Genomic DNA, 21073 nt, shown 5'->3' on the forward strand with positions numbered 1-21073 from the left:
TGGGGGAGATAAATAGAGCAGATAATAGAAGCTGATCAAATAAAATCTCAGAGATGAGAATCCCAAATTATAGGTCACATTTTATGGCACAGTAGGGATTTTTGACCTATGGCAAAATAAAACTTGAAAGTCACAGCAATAACTTTAATCAAGACAGAAAGAGAGATCAAGGGTACTATTACCGGTGTGGGGGTTGGGGATGGTTCCTTCAAAATGTAAGCACACATTCTTGGTGTTCGTTTTAATATTTTCATATAGTCTTAATATCGTGTACAAAACAAAGTCACCTGTCAATCCCTTTATTTGTGGATATCTGTATATAACTTGAGGAGATCTGGAGTAATAGCCATAGTGTTTTCCCTGAAGCCAGGAAATGTAACACCCACTTTTAACATTATGTTCATTGCAAAAGGACTTGTGATTGAAATTTTCTATGAAATTCCAGGAACATTGTTAATTTGAGATCAGAGAATGTTCAGAACAACCAATCAGAAAAAAAGAGATAAATTTCTTGAAGGAAGTATGTGGAAGCTCTAAATCACTTTTCGGGCTTGGAAACCCCTGTCTGGGAGATGATGTTTGGATCCAAATGCATAAATGGTTGACTATATGATATATCATACATCTGCTTCATCACGTTATTAAGATACATGGAAAGATCTAAAGTTAACAGCTAAGTTTTTCTGGATATTTTGTGTGGCTTTGGGGCTCTGTAGCTCAGAACGAATTTAGGCTTGCTCTGTAGCCCAGGCAGACCTCAGACACACAAACCTCATCCTTGCGAGTGTTAAGATTATGGATGTGTGTCAGCGTGCCCAGTTGGCCTCTTGATAGCGCCAAGCTTTGGGGGAATTTAGATTCTATACCTGAAAATGCCAAGTTACCTGGAGTTTATTTTTACAAAAAGAACTGCCTAAGTGGAGCAGTGACTAAGTGACGTGAAGATAGTCTGTAAGAACATACCGCGCTGCTCGCTCCAGAGGCTGGAAACAGCACATCACAGCAGCATCCCCAACTGCACCACGAGCCCCGATCCTCAGCAAGCAGAGCAGTGTTTCCTGGAAAAGACTCCCCAGGACACCTAGGAATGTAAACTGTGATTTGCCCGTCTCTGAACCCCTCCATTCTGTACGCAGAGAGAGGCAATGTAGTCTGTCCAGCAGGGTGTGTTGTCTAATGAGCAACCAGAGCTCTTGCTTTTGTTTGCTTCTCAGTCTTTGCCTCATGTCTAAAATGCAGTCTCTGTGGGCTCTTTCAGTCCAGCCTGGGCACGGCTCCATCTTCACTACCTTCAGACAGCCTCTGGAAGTTCTCCAGACTCATACTTGTCTCATCAAACTGCTTCCCAAGTTTCAAGGCACCGTTAGTCAGTATATCCACTTAGGATTATTTCTTTGAATTTCCACTCTCTGGTGCTGTTTGATGGAGTTGTGTGAGATGGAGGTAATACTAACAGAAAGAGAGGGAAGAAAGCCGTTGAGAAGAAGAAGAAAAAGTAAGCAGGAGGTACATATGTTAAAGCATCTAATTATATCCCCAGTATAAAGACCTGATCCCTTACTAAGCTTTGAGCATCTCAGAGTCAAGACCCATATTCTCTTTACGCCGAGTCTGATAAATGTAGCACTCGTTTTTAAACTCTATTTAATCTGGGGTTCCTTAATACCTCTCCTTTTCAACCCCGAAAACCCCAAGTGGGAGAGAGAAGGTTAGTGGGAAGAGGAGGAGCAGAAATTTTTACTTCTCCTGACTGTTTAGGGCCAATCAGTTCTTTTAGGGCTATACCAATCTCCGTCAACAGCAAACACAGCTAGCAGGCTCCTCCAAGCTGCTCCGCCCTTAAGCGTTTCTCTCCATCTGTCTGCTCCAAACTGCCACATTGCCCATTTCTGGTCTCTCTGAACTGCCACATACCACCTCACATGCCACCACTACATGTCTCACTTTCTCTTTCTGGGCTCTCTTATTTATATCCTCAGAGCCCTAGACCACACCCCTTTCTGTGCTACACAAAGCAGGCCATTTCCAGCTGTCAAAAGCCAGGCCTCACAGGAGACAATTATCAGCTGTGGGCAAACTAAAGCCCAACTAAATTCCCACACTTGGGATTAAAACAAAACCATAACATAACTGAGTTTACAAAGAAACCAAAATTCCAGTTACAGGTAGAGAGCAGGTAAGTAGTCTTGGTGGAATTTGTAGCACAAATTGATTGATGAATGTGGATACGAACATATATAAAATGTGTATGTTGATTATCCTTCTAAAAATAAACATTCATGCTCAAGAGGGAACAAATCAGAAAGCAGAACACACAAGGAACAGTGCTTGGAGTTTCAATTCATTGTGCACAGGAAGAATAAGCTGGACATTACATATAGGGATGTGGTATTAAAGGAGCTGGGGGTTATTTTAATCACTTGGGTGAGGTAAGATGGACATGTAAAAAGTTGCATGTTTTAATGTATATGTCTTGACTGGTTTGTGGGTAGGTCTGTGAAACCATGACCACAATCAAGCTTCAAGGTCATGAAACAAATTTTGTCTGTTATTCTTCTTTTATTATCATTCATTACCATTTATTCAATTTGTATCCTGACTGTGGCTCCCTCCCTTGTCTCCTCCCAGTCCCAACCTCCCTTCCTCTTCTCCTCCTATACCCTTCCCTAGTCCACTGATACTGGAGGTCCTCCTCCCCTTCTATCTGACCCTAGCCTATCAAGTCTCATCAGGACTGGTTGAATTGTCTTCCTCTGTGGCCTGGCAAGGCTACACCCTCAAGGGGAGGTGATCAGAGAGCCAGCCACTGAGTTCATGCCAGAGAAAGCGCCCTTGGATACTGAGTTCATGGGCTACATCTGAGCCAGGATTCAGGTCCTCTCCATGCATTGTCCTTGGTTTGGATATTGTCTCTGCAGGGCCCCTAGGGTTAACATTTTTTTGGCTCTGTTTGTCTCCTTTTGGAGCTCCTGTCTCTTCCAGGTCTTTCTATTTTTCCCTTCTTTCATAAGATTCCCTACACTCTGCCCAGAGTTTTGCTATGAGTCTCAGCATGTGCTTCGATACCTCAATCAGTATAGTTTTCCTAATTGCATTTGTTTGGGAGGAAGTGACAGGGACACTTGACATAAATCACTCTGTTAGAATGCTGAGATGAATTGGCATTAAAAAAAAGGAAAGGTTTATTTCACCTCAGCGTTTTACAGGCCTCAATGCTTGGTTAGCCCTGGGACTTGCAGTGAAGACCATCATGAGGGTTGTATCGTGTGCAGAGGAGACTGCTTACCTCATGGTGACCAGAAATCAAGGAAATAGAGTCAAGTCCTGGAGCTCAGTATACCTTTCTATGGTCCGTTTCCTTCAAGTGAGCCCCACACCTGAACATTCTGTACTTTCCAGTAACATAATGGGGCTGATGACCATCTCTTTCGCCTTTAGGAAACATTGGAGATCTAGGCGCAGCAATGTAAATCCTTCCTCCTAGTGACCCTAGGTGAACACAACAGTGTCACCGGGCAAGCCACTGTACATCAGACCTCCACAGTGTGCCTGCCGTACCGAACTTCAGCTTCTTTCTTTGCACCATCACCTCCATTCTCCCTTCCCCTCAACCCTTGCCAACCACTGCTGTACTCTGTGTCTGTGACTGTAGCTGTTGTAGATGCCACAGGTGAAACCATCCAGTGTCTTCTTCCTGCACCCACTGAATTTTCCTTACAGATAATTGCCCTCCCAGTCTATCAGTGTTTTCACAGGTAACACGATTTCCTTTCCTCTCTTAAAAATACGTATATATTTATTTTCTATGGATCTGTGCATGCCTAAGTGTATTATGTTCATCATGTTTCCAGAGGCCCCAGAATGTCGGGTCCCAGAGAGCCAGAGTTACAGGTGAGTGTGAGCCAGCCACTGGGTGTGAAGAGACCCTGGGTCCCCTGCAGGAGCAGGGCGTGCTCTTCCGTGCTAAGCCACCTCTCCAGAGCCTCTACAGGAGCCCTCAATTATGTGTGCATTCCACACTTTCTCTCCACTCAGCCATGCAGGTTGTTTCCACAGCCTGGCTGTTGAGAGTGAGGTGAAATACAGCAACGGCACTCACGTCTCTTAAAAGTACTAACCTCAGTTCTGTTGAAGATAGATCCAGAAATGACATTGATTGATCCTAAACCATTTCTATGTTTAAATTTTTCAAGTTTTTTTTTTTTTACTTTTAATTATGTGTATTTTTATACGTCTCTCTGTATTATATGTGTATGAGCACTAGTGCCCACAGAAACCAGAGGAGGTCTCTATTCCCTGGGTGTGGACTTAGAGACGGTTGGGAGCCATCACTTGACATGGGTTCTGGAAGACTCAGGGCCCGGCAAGAACAGTAATCCATCTTAACAGCTGAGACATTCCTCCAGCTCAGTGTGTGTGTGTGTCTGTGTCTGTTTCTCCGGGTGTCTGTGTCCGGGTGTCTGTGTGTGCATGCCTGCTCACTCTTCACACATATTCCTGTGATAGTTATACCAGTTTACATTCTAATCCACAAAGACAAGGGCTTATATTCTACTTTTGCCAACAATTGTTATTTTGAAATTCTAAAACATAAGTTATACACACACACACACACACACACACACACACATATATATATATATACATATATATGATGTGTATGTATTTATGTGTGTGTGTGTGCATGCATGAGAGATCAGAGGACAACATGGGAAAGTCACTTCCCTCTTCCCAATGTATGGGCTCCTTGGGTTGACCTGAAGCTTGGCCATGAACGCCTTTAGCTGCTGAGCTACCTTTAAAGCCCTAGTTTTGTTTTGTTTATATTTTTTTATTTCTTTTCTGTCTTCTTTCTCTATTTAGTCATGAGTAGATGTGTGTTGGGGGGGGGAGTTATCTGGTTTTTGCTTTGTTGTTTTTGAGACACAAGTTTGCTGTGCAGCCAGACTGGCCTCAAACTGGTTATCCTGCTGCCTCAGCTTCCCTCATTCCTGGATTATAGGTGTGTACAACTGTGCCTGGCCTTACACTCCTCTTTCTTTTTTTATTGAATTTTTTATATTAATTACAGTTTATTCACTTTGTATCCCAGCTGTAGCCCCCTCCCTCATTCCCTCCCAATTCTACCCTCCCTTATCCCCTCCAATGCCCCTCTCCAAGTCCACTGATAGGGGAGGTCTTCCTCCCTTCCAACTGACCCTAGTCTATAAGGTCTCATCAGGACTGGTTGCATTGTCTTCCTCTGTGGCCTGGTAAGTAAGGCTGCACCCCCCTCAGGGGGAGGTGATCAAAGCCACTGAGTTCATGTCAGAGACAGCCCTTGTTCCCCTCACTAGGGAACTCCCCTTTCTAACTCATAATAACAACAAGAAGTCTTTCACGGACTCAGAGAGTGTTCTGATCCAGCTACCACATAGTGGTCCCACCTTCAGGCTATTGCATTGAGCAACAGGTTTCCAACACGTGGGCTTTGGGAAGACACTAAATCATGGTGGTAGCATTGGCAGCTGGCATAGAGCCAAGATCCACTATCACTTAGGTGGAATAGAGGTTTCCTTGTCACGCAGCTGCCTAACGCAACTGTTTCTGTTTGGAAGAAAGATTAGCTATTTGCACCTTCAATGCATGCTGACCCCCCCACACACACACACACATACAGTGTTCCTTGTGAGTAATGTATCCAGCCAGCAGAACTGGAGAAGAGGGGGCACAGACAGCAAACCTGCTTCCTGAAACCCTTCCTAACAACCTGCCTTCACCGACTGAGGAGGGTTAGCTGTATCCCAGTAAAGGAGAAGGGGCTTTCTGTGAACTGCTTCAAGCAAGGTCTGCCATGGTTGGTTACGGTACAATTATGGGACAGAACAATTTCCTCACAAGAATATAGGCGTGCTGACGGGCGCTAGGACACTGCTTTCCTCAGTGTACAGGAGACTGACTGTGAGTAAAAGCTGACAGACATCAATGATTCTCCACCTGTAGGAGAGTTTACTCTGCTATCACTGAGTTCGTTTTATCCCCTGGACTAGTATGGAAACATTGGCTGAGGCCACCAACACAGAGTAAGGAGAACACAGCACTAGGTCATAAGTAGCAGGGATTTAACCATTTCTTTTTCTGTTTGTGATCATTTTTCCTGAAAAATTAGAAGCATGGAGGTTTAACTTACATCAGCTTCCAACAAACATTGCTTTCATGCTTCATGCTTGAAACTGTTGCAGTCACACCATAGGGCAAATCTAACAATTATTTGTCTTTCAAATCCTAGATTTAAATTTAAGAGCAGTTATTGTTAATACAGTTCTGAAACATAGTGCTGGTTGAGTAAAAATAACTCGATAGGGATCAGTGTACGTTGTATTTAGTACCTTAATTTCTCAAGCCTGACTCTCAAGAATATTAGAAAACTTTTTATTGATTATTTGTGAGTTTCTCATCATTCACTCAAGTCCTACTAATCTCCCTGCCCCCTCCTATCTTCTGCACTTGCAATCTCCCCCCAAAATAAAACACAAACACACACACACACACACCACACACAAACAAAAACAAACAAAACAAAACCGAGAAAACATCTTGTCACGGAGCTGTAGTGTGTCACAGGTGTCACAGTGTCCCCCTCTATCCACACATCTTCTCTGGCATATGCTCATTGCAATGAGCCATTGGTCTGGTTAGCCGTCTCTGGCTTCTGTGACACCATCAATATTAGATCCTCACCAGGACTTCTCCCAGCTAGCCCGTTGTTGCCCAGTCTCATGGAGATCCTTCGGCTATAGATTGGCAAAACTAGTCTTTTTACATGCCCCAAGAGTTCACAGCTGATGTGGATGTGGGGTGGGCCACTCAAATCCCTGGATCAGGGCCCGGATGGCAGCTCTCCAGCTCTCCCCTACCTACCCACCAGGTGAGCTCTCCAGCACTGCTCTGGCTAAGCCTTCCAATGGCACCACCTGCAGGAGGCAGGGTCAGATCTACTGCTCTCCTGCTCTTGGGCCAACTCACCAGCACCCACACCTCCAAAGGCAACCCTACTGAGCTGCTCAGTCAAAGCACAAGGCCCACTCTTTCAACTGATAGAGCTGCCAAGGGGCTGGGCGAGCTCTCCTGCTCTCACACCCTCGGGGCTGGCTCACTTGTGCCTTCGATATCTGGGCCTGCTCCACTGTGCTGCCCAGGAGAGGCACAGGGCCAGTTCTCCCAAGTGCAGCCAGTGAGGGGCAGGGATAGCTCGCCAGCTTTCATGACCCCAAGAGTCAGCTCTCCTGACTGCCTCAGGTGGCAAGGGGCAAGGGCGCAAGGGGGTCCTTCTTGTTTTATGCTTGACACTACCTGCCTAGGTTTAAAAGCTGGATGCTGATATCATAGTTTCTCATCCATGTAGAGTCACACAGAGGAGAAAGACAGCACCTTTTATTAAGACCTTTTATTTGCAATGGAGTTTCCATACAGGAGCACAAAGGCCCCTGGCTGGTGACCCAGCTCTGAGTGTTGAGGGAGAGGTTCATCAGAGCGCAAACAACTTGAAAGCTTGTCCAAGCTCATGTCCCCAAAGCAGAGGAACTCAGAGCTGAGTGGTACAGGATCTAAAACTTCCAAAGCCCACATGCCCTGCTCTGAGACTGGCAGACACTCAGCACATTGGTATCTCCACAGAACACAGCAGATCTGGAGTCCAGAGACCCTGGATAGGAGGACCTGGGGAGAGCTGTGAAATGCCTTGAGAAAAAGGGACTGCATGTTCCCTAAAGAGGGAGCATCGTGGACGGGGAGTGGAGAAGGGCTTCAGCTCTCAGCTCAGGGTTTTGGCCCAAGTGAGGAGGCCGCCATGGCTGTCTGCTTGAGAATCTTGCAAGGCTACGCAGAACCTGCTCCTCAAATCACTCTAACTTTATTCATGCATTCCAACACTTTTTGTAGATCTCTTTAAATTATAAAAGCAATATGTATTTAATTTTAGAAAATTTATAAAATGAAGAAAAATATATAAAATAAGATATGATTAAACGTAATGGTACTGATTAGACAAATTACTTATTCATGAGTAAGATTCTTATTTACATACTTGAATAATATTCTATTCGTTTTTTCTCTTGCTGTTTTGAAAGATAATTATTTCAAGAATGTTTTCATGTCATTTGGAATTTTCAAATGCTGTTTAAGGACATATAGCATTCTTCTTTATAAAGATGTCATAGTTTATTTAATTGCATCCTCATCATTTTACATTTTATGTTTAGGTCATTTCCCATTGGTTAGCAGCTTAATACAAAGCCAGAAAGATGTAGTGTGTATGAAATCAGATTTCCAAATGCTTCATCTTACTTACGAATTCTCTGAAGGAGGACAGTTTCTACACTTCTGAGTAGGACAGAGTCCACAGAAACAGCTTTTGCCACATCAGACTATAACATTGTAGCGATCTGTTTATTTGGAGGTTGTTTTTATTTGGTTCCTTCTACATATTATCTCCTACTAGATTATAAAATTGAAAACTGAAATTAAATAAAGATGTATTTATAAATATATATAACTGATATGTAATATAATTATTATGTAATAAATAATATAACATGTAATATCTAAACATATATAAAATGCCTATAAATAAATATAAAGCTATGTATAAATAATATCTGTAAATAGATGCAAAGGGCAGATAAAACAGCTAGTACTTAACAGCTAAGCAGTTGTCCGCTATGACCCTCTTCCTTTTATTGTATCAGATAACCACAAAAGCATTAACCAAAGAGTTTCATTTTGTTTTCTAAAGATACATTAGCCAAATACAGAATTAAGCTGGGTCTGTGAGATCAAACACTAAGGGCTAGAAGCTCTTTGATCTAGCATTTGGGTTGCCTTAGCAATGAAATTGGGTTGCACAACTGATCTGATTGATCATGAAGAAATATGTTGCTAAAGTAAACACAAAATATACTCAGCAATTTGCTTAAGTGACCCTGTGTTAGTGGAATTAGACAGTCACCATCACACTGCCCGGTTAAGAACTTTGAGAGTCACATTAAAGAGCACTGTGCCTTTAAGAAACCTAAAGAAACTTGAACTTAATTGTAACTGTAAGGAGTTAGTGTTTTGCTCTGTGGGGCTCTTTTGGGCATTTCTCCTTCAGTGGTCTGTGTGGAGGAGACACAGTGTTTTGTCTGTGGCTGAAAACCCTGTATCAAGTGAACAGGGTCTCAGCAGAGCTGGAAGTGGTTATTGTAATAAAGTGGTCTAAAAGTGGACAGTCTGTCAGGCGTATGCCACTCACTCAGAGCCACCAGAAGCCATTTGTCAGTATGTTTCACGGCTAAGGTCTTCTCCAAAGCTTCTCGGACATCTTATTCAGATGTAGGCAGGCTGCAGCACTGTGCTTCTCTGTTTTCTGTGGGCCCATTTCACTCAGGCAGTATTTCCTGTGATACGGATTTGTCAGTTAGTTTGCAAATAAATACAGAATAGCAATTTGGGCTGTCATCGTGCCATTCCTAGCGTGCCAGTCAAAGCTCATTTCCCTGAACAACCAGTGAGCCCATCAAAAGTATAAAGCCTTTTGCACTGCTATATTAATAACTAGACAGCATGTGGAGTGTTGTTGCACAGAAAGACTGTAGCCCTCTTGCTCCTATTGACGGTTAGAGAAAATGAGCTCCTCTCCTGGAAGGAATCTTGAAGTAACTCAACTGCTCCAGCGAATCCTTGCTAAGAGAACATGGTTTTGGCAACCAGGGGAAGCAAGGCTTTTAACCTCCCCTGGCTAAGAGGAGTCCTTTTACCATCATAAACTAGCAAATGCTTCATTCACATTTTCTTCTGGGGGCCGTGATTGGCTCATATACCCTGCACACATAGCATGAAAATAATTTTATAAAGTCAAGGGAATTATTTTTTTTCTGCATTCACAGGTGTTTGACTATGCTTACTGTAGAATCCTGTTGAAGGCATAGAACCCTGTGGGTGAGAAACCTGATAATAGATCAACTCTTAATTTTTTTTACATGTAATCTCTTCTTTTTCTTCTGGCAGATAACAGACCTAGATTTTATTTTTATTGTTGTAAAATGTGGCATCTGTGTGACTAGCTCTGTGCCTGGTTCATTTGTGAGGCAGCGCGCTGGACTAGATATGTATGTGGGATGAGTGGCTACAAATTTCACCTTCCCCTTTCAATAGCCTTGGGAAGAATTACTTAAACTCTCCTGTCTCCGTTCTTCCTTCAGAATGGGGAGAATGATAACACTCCCTCCCTGGAACACTGACCACACTGAGTAAACATGGACAAATTGCACAAATTGTATCTGTCATACCATTAGCTCTCAGGCGACCATTGGCTACAGATTACAGCTCTCAGGATGAAATCTGTGTGTCATCAGAAGCTGGTCCTGTGCGATCTTTGCTTCATCTCTGTTGTGTTTTTTCAACTACTTTCTATATTCTCCTAATTTGCCTGTCAGGCTTTATATTGCATTTAAAATTTTTGTTACTGTTATGTAATTTTCAAGAAATAATCCCTATTCTTGGAGACATTCTGGTTTCCTAGAACTTTGTCCTTATCCTGTAGATGATAATTTAGAAACATGTTGGCTGATGCTTTATGAATAATCTCTTTCTTCCATATCATATTTCTCACAATTATGACTCATCCCTTATATTTTGCAGGGTTTTTTCAAATGTTGATTGCTTTCGATCTCACACCGATGTTTAAGAGTAGACAGACAGAATTTCTAATTTGGCGTTTGGATAGGAGAGCCATATTTGTAAAGCCACAGGTGAAAAACTCTATATCATGAGCCCTTTGAATGCTGCAGTGCAACTGTGATCGTTGTTCCAAATGACAATGACCTCTACACAGCTGTGGAGGTGTATCTTTCCTGGATATATATATCCACTCTATCCTTGAGGGTAACTGCTGCTTTCTTTTAGTACATTGCCCAAGGCAGGAGGAGGTAAATGGATTGGTTATTCAATAGTAGATGTTTTCTTCTTTTTCTTCTTCTTCTTCCTCTTCTCCTCTTTGAGACTAGGGCTCTCTTTGAGCCAGGCTAACATCGGACCTATGGTCCTCCTGTCTTAGCCTCCCAGGTGCTATAAGCATGTGCCAACACCCGCTCCTAATCAATTTTCTTTGATTTCACCCAATTTAGCTGCATGTTCCATCTCAGCTCTCCGTGCTACCTCAGCTTCCTGGTGCTCCTTGGAACAGGTTGTTACAGCAGTCATTTGTCACACCGTGCTATTACACATCATTCCAGCATCTTGCTTCTTCTCTTCTGCCCCATCATTTCATCTGTATTTTGTTTTCAACAACTAGCATTTCTCTCTCTATTGTGTTTCCTTTTATATTTTTGTTTTCATTATTATATTTTTTTCTTTTCTCCCTTTAACACAGTATTTATAAGGGTAAGAAGAGATCTTAAAAATGTTTTCAACTTTTCATTTTCACCATCTTAAATTCTGATGTACTTTAAAAATATGTGCATATATAATACATATGTAAAATTAACACATTATCATGACAATTGGGATCTAATAATATAGCTAATTTTCAACAAATATAACCAGTAGGATGAGACAGTACCATCACCATCTTGTCAGTTCCCTAGAGGGTAAACTGCCATACTATCTGTTCTACACTGGCTTCTGCGTGTGTCAAGTGTGGCACAGGTGGGCATCAAGTAGTCACAGATATCAAAAGCAGACCATTTATGTCTTTGCTCACAAATCCTTGTCCATCTCCAGTCTTCTGTCCAGTTCTTTGCTCGGTGTTGAGAATGGACGAAAAAACAAAGTCATGGTTTCTGCCCGTCTGTAACTTATTCAGAGACAAATGCTAACATTTAAAGATCTTTTTCTCAATCTATTACAATATGAAAGTGTTAATTAGGAGGAAACGTACAAGCTTGACTATGGCAGTGCCACATGTCAACACTCATGAAGTTGCTGCCGATTTCTACACAAATTTTACTTTAATAAGTCGTTTTTTAACATAGTAAGGCAAAATTAAATTGTTGCAAAAGTAAGTCCAACCCCAAAATGTACAAGACATATATAAAGATGCAGATAAATATTAGAGAAAAAGGAAGTAATGACGTAGATTTTAAAACTCAGCCATGTAAGTTGTTGATTTTTCAATAATCAATATATTGAATCAATGCAAGGTTACGTGCTTCTTTGTTTATTTTGCGTTGTTAGTGAGAAATTAATAAAAAGATTTTTGAAAGTAAGTGCAAAGACAAAAATTCCAAAGCCAAGATATTTTTAAAAACAGAATATCATAGGTATGTTCTCCAGAATTTACATTATATAAATTAAGGTATAGCTGTACAAGACTAGGCCCTTTATTCCTTAAAAAAAAAAAAAAAAAAAAAAAAAAACAAATAAAATACATGAAAATAATAATCACAAAAGATGCTAAAAGACCTGATAGGCTAGGGTCAGATAGCAGGGGAGGAGAACCTCCCCTATCAGTGGACCAGAGGAAGGACATAGGGGGAGAGGAAGGGAGGGAGGATGGGACCTAGACAAGATGAGGGACGGTGCTACAGCTGGGATACAAAGTGAATAAATTGTAATTAATAATAGTAATAATAATAATAAAGACAAAGAAGAAAATAAAGACTAATCTCAGAAAAAATTAAGAGATTACAAACAACAGTCTACGCTCTTCGAGAAGACCTTCCAGCATGTTGATCTTGGTATAACATACAAGGACACCAGTTAACTAACCAGGTGGGAGGACAAGAGAGGATAGAGGATATTATGCAATAGGAACTCTGCACAAGTCCCTGAGGAGAAAAAGCAATGGTAGAATAATGGGCTGAAAGTGTAAAAGAAGAGGAAAGATTTATTGTCCAGGTCTTCTTCTGTTTTAGCCTAAATATTTAGACACCAGCACTGGCCAAATGGGCAAAGCCTGTACCCTCACTGGAGATAATCATTCAATAAGTTGTGCTTCTGTCACTATATTGCCACTATTCCCCCTAATTAAAATGCTCATGTTCCTAGATAATGAAAAACAACCTAAGGATGTGATGTTGCATCTAGTCCTAGGGGAGGGGTATGTACATATATCAAATAACCATCATGAGCTGCTAGTCCACGTGCAAGGGTCTCACATAATAACCGCTAGCCGTGAAGGGAGGAGAATATCATTCAACACCCAAAGACTCAAAGGAGGCTCAATACATACACGAAGTTACAGCACTCAAAAACTTAGAATTCACTCACAAACAGAATTCATTCACAGTATGTGCACTTCAGACACAAGACCGAGAGGTCCTGCAAGCTTCCAAAAGAGGGGAAAACAACCAACAACCCTACGCAGCTATAATACCTATGAACCACAACACTGACCAACATAACACCATAATGCAAGCGTGCAGTAGTGGCATGCATATCCTGGCAGTAACCAACAGCTCTACACGGACTGAATACCCGCTCAACAAGAGGGAAACTGAGCCTGGGACTGGAAACCTAGCCAACTACCCAAGGCTAGTAAGGTCAAGGATCTTGGAGGAGAACCTACAACTAACAATCTACTAAACCAGCATAATCTCTGCTACATTCTAAATATGTGTCCTTATATCCACATGTAAGTGTAGGCATAACTAAGGAAATTTCTTCTGCAACACGTAGATGAAAGAAATTTAAATTAAGGGCTTGAAACTTATTTCATTTTAAAAATATGAAAGGAATTAAAATAAAAGCTATTCCAACTCATAGACTGTTTCTCCTAGGCCGACATCTTAAAGAATAGAATTCTATGATGGTCTATGTGGCTGTGGTCTTTTGGAATGGCCTTGGGTAGTGTACTTGTTGTCATTACTTTCTTGTCTGTGACACACTATAAGAATACTTCACTTGGGTATGGTTGTAAGGAAGAAAAAAATGTGATGAAGAAATTGTACCTCACATTTTTAACACCACTCATTAATAATTATGAACCATAACATAATGAAAACAATTGTCTATAAAGCTATAATGTTCTATAGAGGATTTTATGGTCTCTAAAATATATTTATATGTGTTTTCAAAAAAAACTTTCAAAAATTATATGAGAACCAGTCTTTAAAATGTGAAATTTCATGCACTATTTTATACGCTCGCACCTAAATTTTGAAAACAGATTCCCAGGAACTCAGCAAAAGGCAGAGAGAAATGACTTTGTGGTTTTAAAGGCTGTAGCTCATCTAGAAAGCAAATTGCCCCATGTGAGTGATCAGGACTTGATTAATTGTTTTGAGAATCCTTAATTGCCTGCTGTTTATCAATATAATTTAATTGCCAGGGCACTGGATTGTGATATAAATAGACCAAGTACTATTTTATGAGAAATGATGTCATGTTTTTCTTCAGAATAAGTAGTATGAAAGACAATACTCTTGCTGTTTGGTTTTGACACTGACACTAAAAATAGTACAGTTGAATTTCATTTCTGCTTTCTGTGTATAAAATGCAACAGTATAAGCTCATCAGTCTTCTCTCAGTTTAAAAGGAAAGGGGTTGGTGCTTTCTGCGGCAGCCACATACTAAAATGAGAAGATACAGATTTGTGTGGTCCCTTCCTACGTATGACGCACTATTCACTGAAGCGTACATATTTTAGGAGTTGGAGCAGGGAAAGGGTGGAGTGGAAATTATGCAAATACAACGTTTATCATTTGATACTCTCAGAATTTTTTTCAGTTGGGGGGAAGGAGTAGAATATAGATTGGCCCACTTAGGCACAGACACCTGTAAATATGTACACAATTTTACTCATAGCTGATATTATAGCCGAATGTCTGCTGTTATAAACAGTGAAGAGACCGTGTCTCATTCAAATGCCTAATTCTATAGCACCCTTGAATTTTACTATGAAGACGTTTGTCACGTTCTCAAAGAATGCTTGAGTGGCTGACATCACTCCCTTCCGGCTGGATGCCTCTGTGGAAGTTTAGCACCGCAGAAAGTTTAGTCTTGACAACAAGCCTGAAGGAGAAAGAACAAGTCACCATAGCCTGAAGGAGAAAGAACAAGTCACCATTGTGTGATGCTTAGAGTTTTTCACCGGTCAGTTTGTTTTAATGATATGTTTGTGTTTTCTGGGACAATCTATCCTCAGCGGCACCTCCCATTTTTATTTTCTAAGCTGATTTCTGTCTCTGGAGTGTGAATATTACACATGACTCTTATTGGACAGCTAAACATTTCTGGATTTCAGCTTCTCTAGATCTTGAGGTGGTAATACTATCACTCCCCAATGTTTTATATGCAGATGTGAAAAATTTTAACTGTCCCCAGTGAATCAGAGAACTAGTTCCTTAAACATAATGAAGCAACAGATTTTTGTAAGATTTATGTTTAGTTTTTTTATATACTATATACCTACAAAAGTACAAAATTAAAATTGTAAGTCCAAATTATTTACATTTATACAATTAATGTTCTGGCTACTTTAATTCAGTTTGCAACTTATTTAAAAATGTTTCTTAGCTCCGTAAATGAGATAGGGTGTCATACCCAGGCTGGCCTTGAACTCACCATGTACTTAAGGATGACTTTGAACTTTTGATGCTCCTGCATTTAAACCCTGAGTGTGTGTGTGGTCACAAATGTGTGCTACCATGCCTGGTTTAGGGAGATCTGGGCTCAAGTTGAGGGCTTGATGTGTGCTAAGCAAGCACTCTACCAGTTCAGCCACCACCCCAGAAAAGCTGGTAGTTCTACATCAACTAAAATAGCGTATTTTTTGTCTCCTAATGTTTGATGTTTGTTGTATATTTCACTCAATTGGCTAATGTAATGTAAACTTAAGTTTTAATTTACTTAACGATAGCAGCCAAGTGAGTTATTTGAAATGCTCAACATTTTCTTTCAGTATACAATATACAAAACACAGTGTGTGTATGTGTGTATACTCTTAAAAATATATATATACATATATATTCTATAGACATATACACATATATTCTAATAGATATTTAGAATATTTGTATACATATATAATATATAAGGATACTTATATACCTATGTACTCATATACTTATATATATACATAAGTATATAATTATATATAAGTATACAAGTGTATATAAGTATATAATATAAAGTATATAAATTATATATAATTATATGTAATATATGTAATATGTAATATTATGTATTATGTAATAGTATGTAATATTATGTAATATTATGTATTATATATTATGTATTTTATTATACGTAATTATGTTTTATATAAATGTATAATATAATATATTACATATATTATATTATGTAATATGTAATTATATATAATTATATACTTACATATAATATATGTATATATATTATATATGTATAAAAATATATTTAGACTATATACACAGATATATTCTAAATGAACAATGAATGACTTTATGTTATAACTTACACAAATGTCCTCATTTGTTTGTACACAAACACCATTCCTAGGACTACCTTTGTGCAAAATACAATGTAACCTCTCCAGAATGTTCATAAAGGAGCCACATGACCCATCAGTTGAACCTGTGGGTGTATCTACAGGAAAGGAAACCCATATGTAGAAGAGACACCTAGGACCCTCTGTTTGCTGCATATAGTATCAAAAGTAATAATATAAAAAGTCATCCATCAACGAATTGTTGAAATGCATGTATGCAAATTTACTCAATGGAAAACCATTCACCCATGAAAAGGGTGAGTGCTTTTCATTGCGTCATAACAAACTATGGGAGCATTTGGCATATTTGGGCATTTGGTAATTAGATAGATTTTTTTTATGATTCTCTAATGAATAACTATTTCAGTGCACTGTATATAAGAAGTACTCATTAATTTTAAGCAGGGAAGTACAAATATAAAGTGACGCTACATGACCTGTATAGCTAGTTCTCCTTCTGTATCCTAAATGGTGATAAGCACATTATGCTGAGTCGTGGCGTAGGGACTTTATAAATTGAGTCACATTCTAGGTGAAGCAAGGTACTTCATTACATAAGAAATTGCTGTGCAAACCCCCTTGAAATGTGAGTGAGCGCTTCCTGCTTTCAAACTTTCCAATTTTTGTCATGTTCCTTTAACATCTATATCAATATTTACCTGAGCTACTTCTTTAATGCCTCCTTTTTTTATATTTAAATTCTATTTCACCTCCGTTTTTATGATTATCCCTTGCCATAAATGGAAATAATTGAGAAAATACGTGTGTAGCCATGAAAATTAAGTATTTGTGTACTGCTTACCTATAGACCAGATTGATGGTGACAGATATATTGCATTCTGGGAAATTGCTCTATGTGGCTGTAAATTTAGATTTTTATAAATTTAATTTTGTAAAATGTAATTTACATAGATAATATCTCAGTATTGGCAGAAGTCACGTATCTTGTATATCTATTTTTTTCTAGCACTTAGTTGTTGACATACAACAGGTATTAAGTAAGAAATTAATATCAAATTAAATTAACTAAGGGGTCCTGTGTTTAGATAGCCATTCTCTAAAGAGCTATATGATAATGACTTAACAAGAAAATGATGCTCAAACTGTAGGTGACAATATACCACAGCAACTTCTGTTTGTGTCCTCAGTCCTCAGGGTGGGAGAAGTGCAATCAATAGCATTTCTATTAAAGGTCAACGACCCCAAGAGTGTGTGGGTGAAAGCAGTGCACTGTGGGTGCCGTGGAGTCGAAGAAGGAAAGTGGGGGAGGAGAGTGGAGGAGGGGGCTGGGTGCTCGCTCACAGATGAAGGCAGGGTGCTGTGGGCTCTATGGTGTCAGTGAAGGGACGTGGGGGAACAGGGTGGAGGACGGGCTTGGAGACTAGAAAAGGGGTGATGAGAGGAAAGACATCTAGAAATAAACACCCATCTCATAGAGGGAGCAGAACTTACAGTCACGGTAAGTCAGGAAGAAAGGATGGAATGGAAGACCACATAGGAAGGAGTGTCACAGAGCTCTGTTCGAGCCACAGTTTTGGACAATGACCATTTCTAAGAGCTCAGTTTTCTCAGAAATAAAGACTCTACTCATCTCCCCCTGCCCTGCCTTCTTCAAATGAACATCCCTTCTGAAGCTTAATTGTCAACCTGTTTTCTTCTGTGCACGTAACAAATAGTATATCTTTCCTCATCTGCTTTGTTAGAAGAAATACCAGTTAACACTGAAGTGAGTGCCGCAGTCAGACTCCTCCGTAATCAAAAGTTCATCAGCTGGGGAAGCCCTGAGTTACAAAGAGGCTTTCTCCGGAACCTCCAGGCCTAGGTAGCTGCATCACAGGAAGGCAACAGTTAGCTGATTTGGCCATCAACCTTTATTTTACTAGTAGGAATTATTGGCAGCAGTAACTGATTCTTGGATAAAGGAGCTGTGGAGATAAGCACCTTATAGTTCTGAAACAATGCTCAAATATTACAACGGTATGAAACGTTTAGTGTTGGCCAGTTACCTCATTAATCTGAGAGGATGTTTTACGTTTAGTTTCCCTGAAGGAACTCTTACCAAGTAGCAAATGAGTTAGGGCTTAATCCTCTGATTGCTAAAAAGGTATGCATGTATTCCCAACTTTACCTCTCTGAAAGCTGAGCAGCAGAGCTCGGTGTGGTGTTGCCCTACGGACGGCCAGAACTCAAAAGGATGAGGCAGGAAGATCATGAGTTTGAAGCCATTCAGGGCCATGACATATAGTCCCAGCAAGTCTGGGCTACAAGGCATGAGTGAGTCTCGTAATAAATAATTTTCAATGAGCATAAGAAAAGTGGACCACGTAAACAGAAAATAAAATAAGAGCTGAGGGTGCAGCCTGGTGGCAAAGCAGTTGCCAAGAATGCCAAAGGCTCTGGGTTTGAGCCACATTGCTGAAAAACAAAGTAGCAAAGCTAACGTAGGCATCCTTGAGTTTGGCATTACTGTCACTGAAATAGGAGCACATTCTCGCTAGAGTAGATGGAGAGGAAGGACTCTGAAAAACAGTCAGCCCTTCTTTGTCAGAAGAGCACCCTTATGCCTGATCACATGCTCCAGCTGCCCTGTGCCGTGAGCCTAGGAAGCACTTAAAAAGACAGCCTGCTTTGGCAGAGAGAGTCTCCCATTACAGCATAAGGCTATCAAGATGCACAAAGTAGGTACAGGCGGGTGTTCTCAGCAGCCACAACTGTGTAGTACTATTAGATAAATTCACTTAGCGAAATCTCAGTCAAGCCAAAAGACCCAGAAGATCAGGAGAAAATGAGGAAACAGAAGTATTTTATAAGACAATACTAAGTATCACTTCTCTCTCTCTCAGCGGAGGAGACCTAGGTGCTGTGGGATTGTTCCATCATTCATCAGCCTAAGCACAAAGGGGCTCACAGTGTTGGGGAATGATAATCCACCTCTGATAGAAATCTGAGCCCCAAGCTACCTTTATGCCAGCTTCTGCCTAAATCTCCTTCTCTGACATGTGAATGTCAGTTAGAGCCTGTAACTTGATTCAGTGTTTTCTTCTGTTCAACATACTGTTCATATGGCATGATTTTATTGCAGTTCTAATAATATATGTGCACAAACGGCACACATTATTGAAAACACAATGCGTGAATGCTGTTGTCATATTTTTGAAGACGACTGGGTAGCTTACACTTTAATAGTTCTTTTAAAATCCTAAAACTCAAGTGGCTCAAAGAAACAAAAATCACTTTCCTGCTCCTATCACCTGCTCATCACAGGCAATGAAGTTCACACCTTGTCCTGCTCCTCCAGGGAGTCAGGTTGGTTGTTGGAGCCTGTGGACGTTGCTCGTTCGTGGGTTGTGGTTGTAGACGGCTTCATGTGAGTCACGCGCAGCACCCTAAAGGTTCTGCCCGGAAGTGCTGCACGTCACCACACAGGTGACTGAAGAGAGTCACGTGGCCACTCTGTTCCTGAAGGGACTGGAAACTTCCCATCCCAGAGTGGGTCAATAAGCTGGGAGTATTCAGTGATGATCATAGACCACCACCACAACAGACGCTTTCTACTTCACAGCTGAATCATTCGTAATAGAGAAGAAGCCTTCTATGTCTCTCTGGCTACTCAGAAATACCGCTACACTCTTTATGCACAGCTCTTGACTACCAACTGACTATATTGAGTTTATATTTTCTCACTTTCAAGGTTTGCTGGCATTAAGAATTACAGTAATCTTATAGCAGAATGTTCTAGTGTCTTTAAAAGAATAAAGCAACACTGTAAAAATCTACTTTGGTTTTCTTCGTCAAACAGACATTGATGAGTGCTCCGATGGCTTTGTTCAGTGTGACAGCCGTGCCAACTGCATTAACTTGCCTGGATGGTACCACTGTGAGTGTAGAGATGGCTACCATGACAATGGGATGTTTGCACCAGGTGGAGAATCCTGTGAAGGTGAGTTTAAAAAAAAAAAAAAAAGACATAGAGTCCAAACTCCTTTAACTTGGAGAACACAAAATAAGATGTAAACACTAGATACAGAGTTAATCCCCCAAACTCTGGCAAATTTGCTATTTTCAACAGTGATTGGAAGTTTGTTAATAGCTAATTTTGCTTCATAATTATATTACCTTATTATATATCAATTTTGTGACCCCTTTGTGAATATATTTTAAAGATGTTTTAAAGTGAAAAACTCATTTTATCACATAAACTTTTTAAAATGGACACATTCAAAACCCTGACCCCCAAACAGGTAAAAACATTAGATGAGGCAAACCTGAGAGAGGGTAGCTAGGGCTAGTTAAAACATGAGCGTGAGCAGCCATGTCTTGTGTGCTAGTCTGGACTGTCTCAGGAGAGATTGCCTGGCAGAGTAAGGATGACTGTTGAATGTTAGACACCAAAGATGTAGTTCCTGTCCTAACACGTGTGATCTTCTAAGACTAGAAAATTTAGTCTGATTATATTCAGCAGTCAGCCACTGGTCTTTAGTTATTTTCAGTGGCCTGACTAACAGCTCTCTGTATCCCCTCTACCTGGGGGTGGTTTTACCAACTAGGCAGAGAAAGCTAAGTGCCAGGGAAATGACAACACTGAGTTTACCATCAAATTTATGGCACAGGGAGAAAAACTAAGGCAAACCCAAGAGCTGCTATTTC

At 40.4% G+C, this 21073-nt stretch overlaps 1 protein-coding gene across 2 annotated transcripts in view; it reads left to right on the plus strand.

Moving 5' to 3' along the window:
- The window catches only part of Nell2 (neural EGFL like 2), a 293369-nt gene that overhangs the window by 253319 nt on the left and 18977 nt on the right, over positions 1-21073 (plus strand). For both annotated transcript variants that reach the window (XM_060388752.1, XM_060388751.1), the window contains exon 17: positions 20226-20366. In XM_060388752.1, coding sequence (XP_060244735.1) covers positions 20226-20366 — 141 coding nt within the window. The remainder of the gene's footprint in view (positions 1-20225; positions 20367-21073) is intronic.

This window comes from Meriones unguiculatus, chromosome 8 (assembly GCF_030254825.1).
Source record: "Meriones unguiculatus strain TT.TT164.6M chromosome 8, Bangor_MerUng_6.1, whole genome shotgun sequence".
NCBI lineage: Eukaryota > Metazoa > Chordata > Mammalia > Rodentia > Muridae > Meriones > Meriones unguiculatus.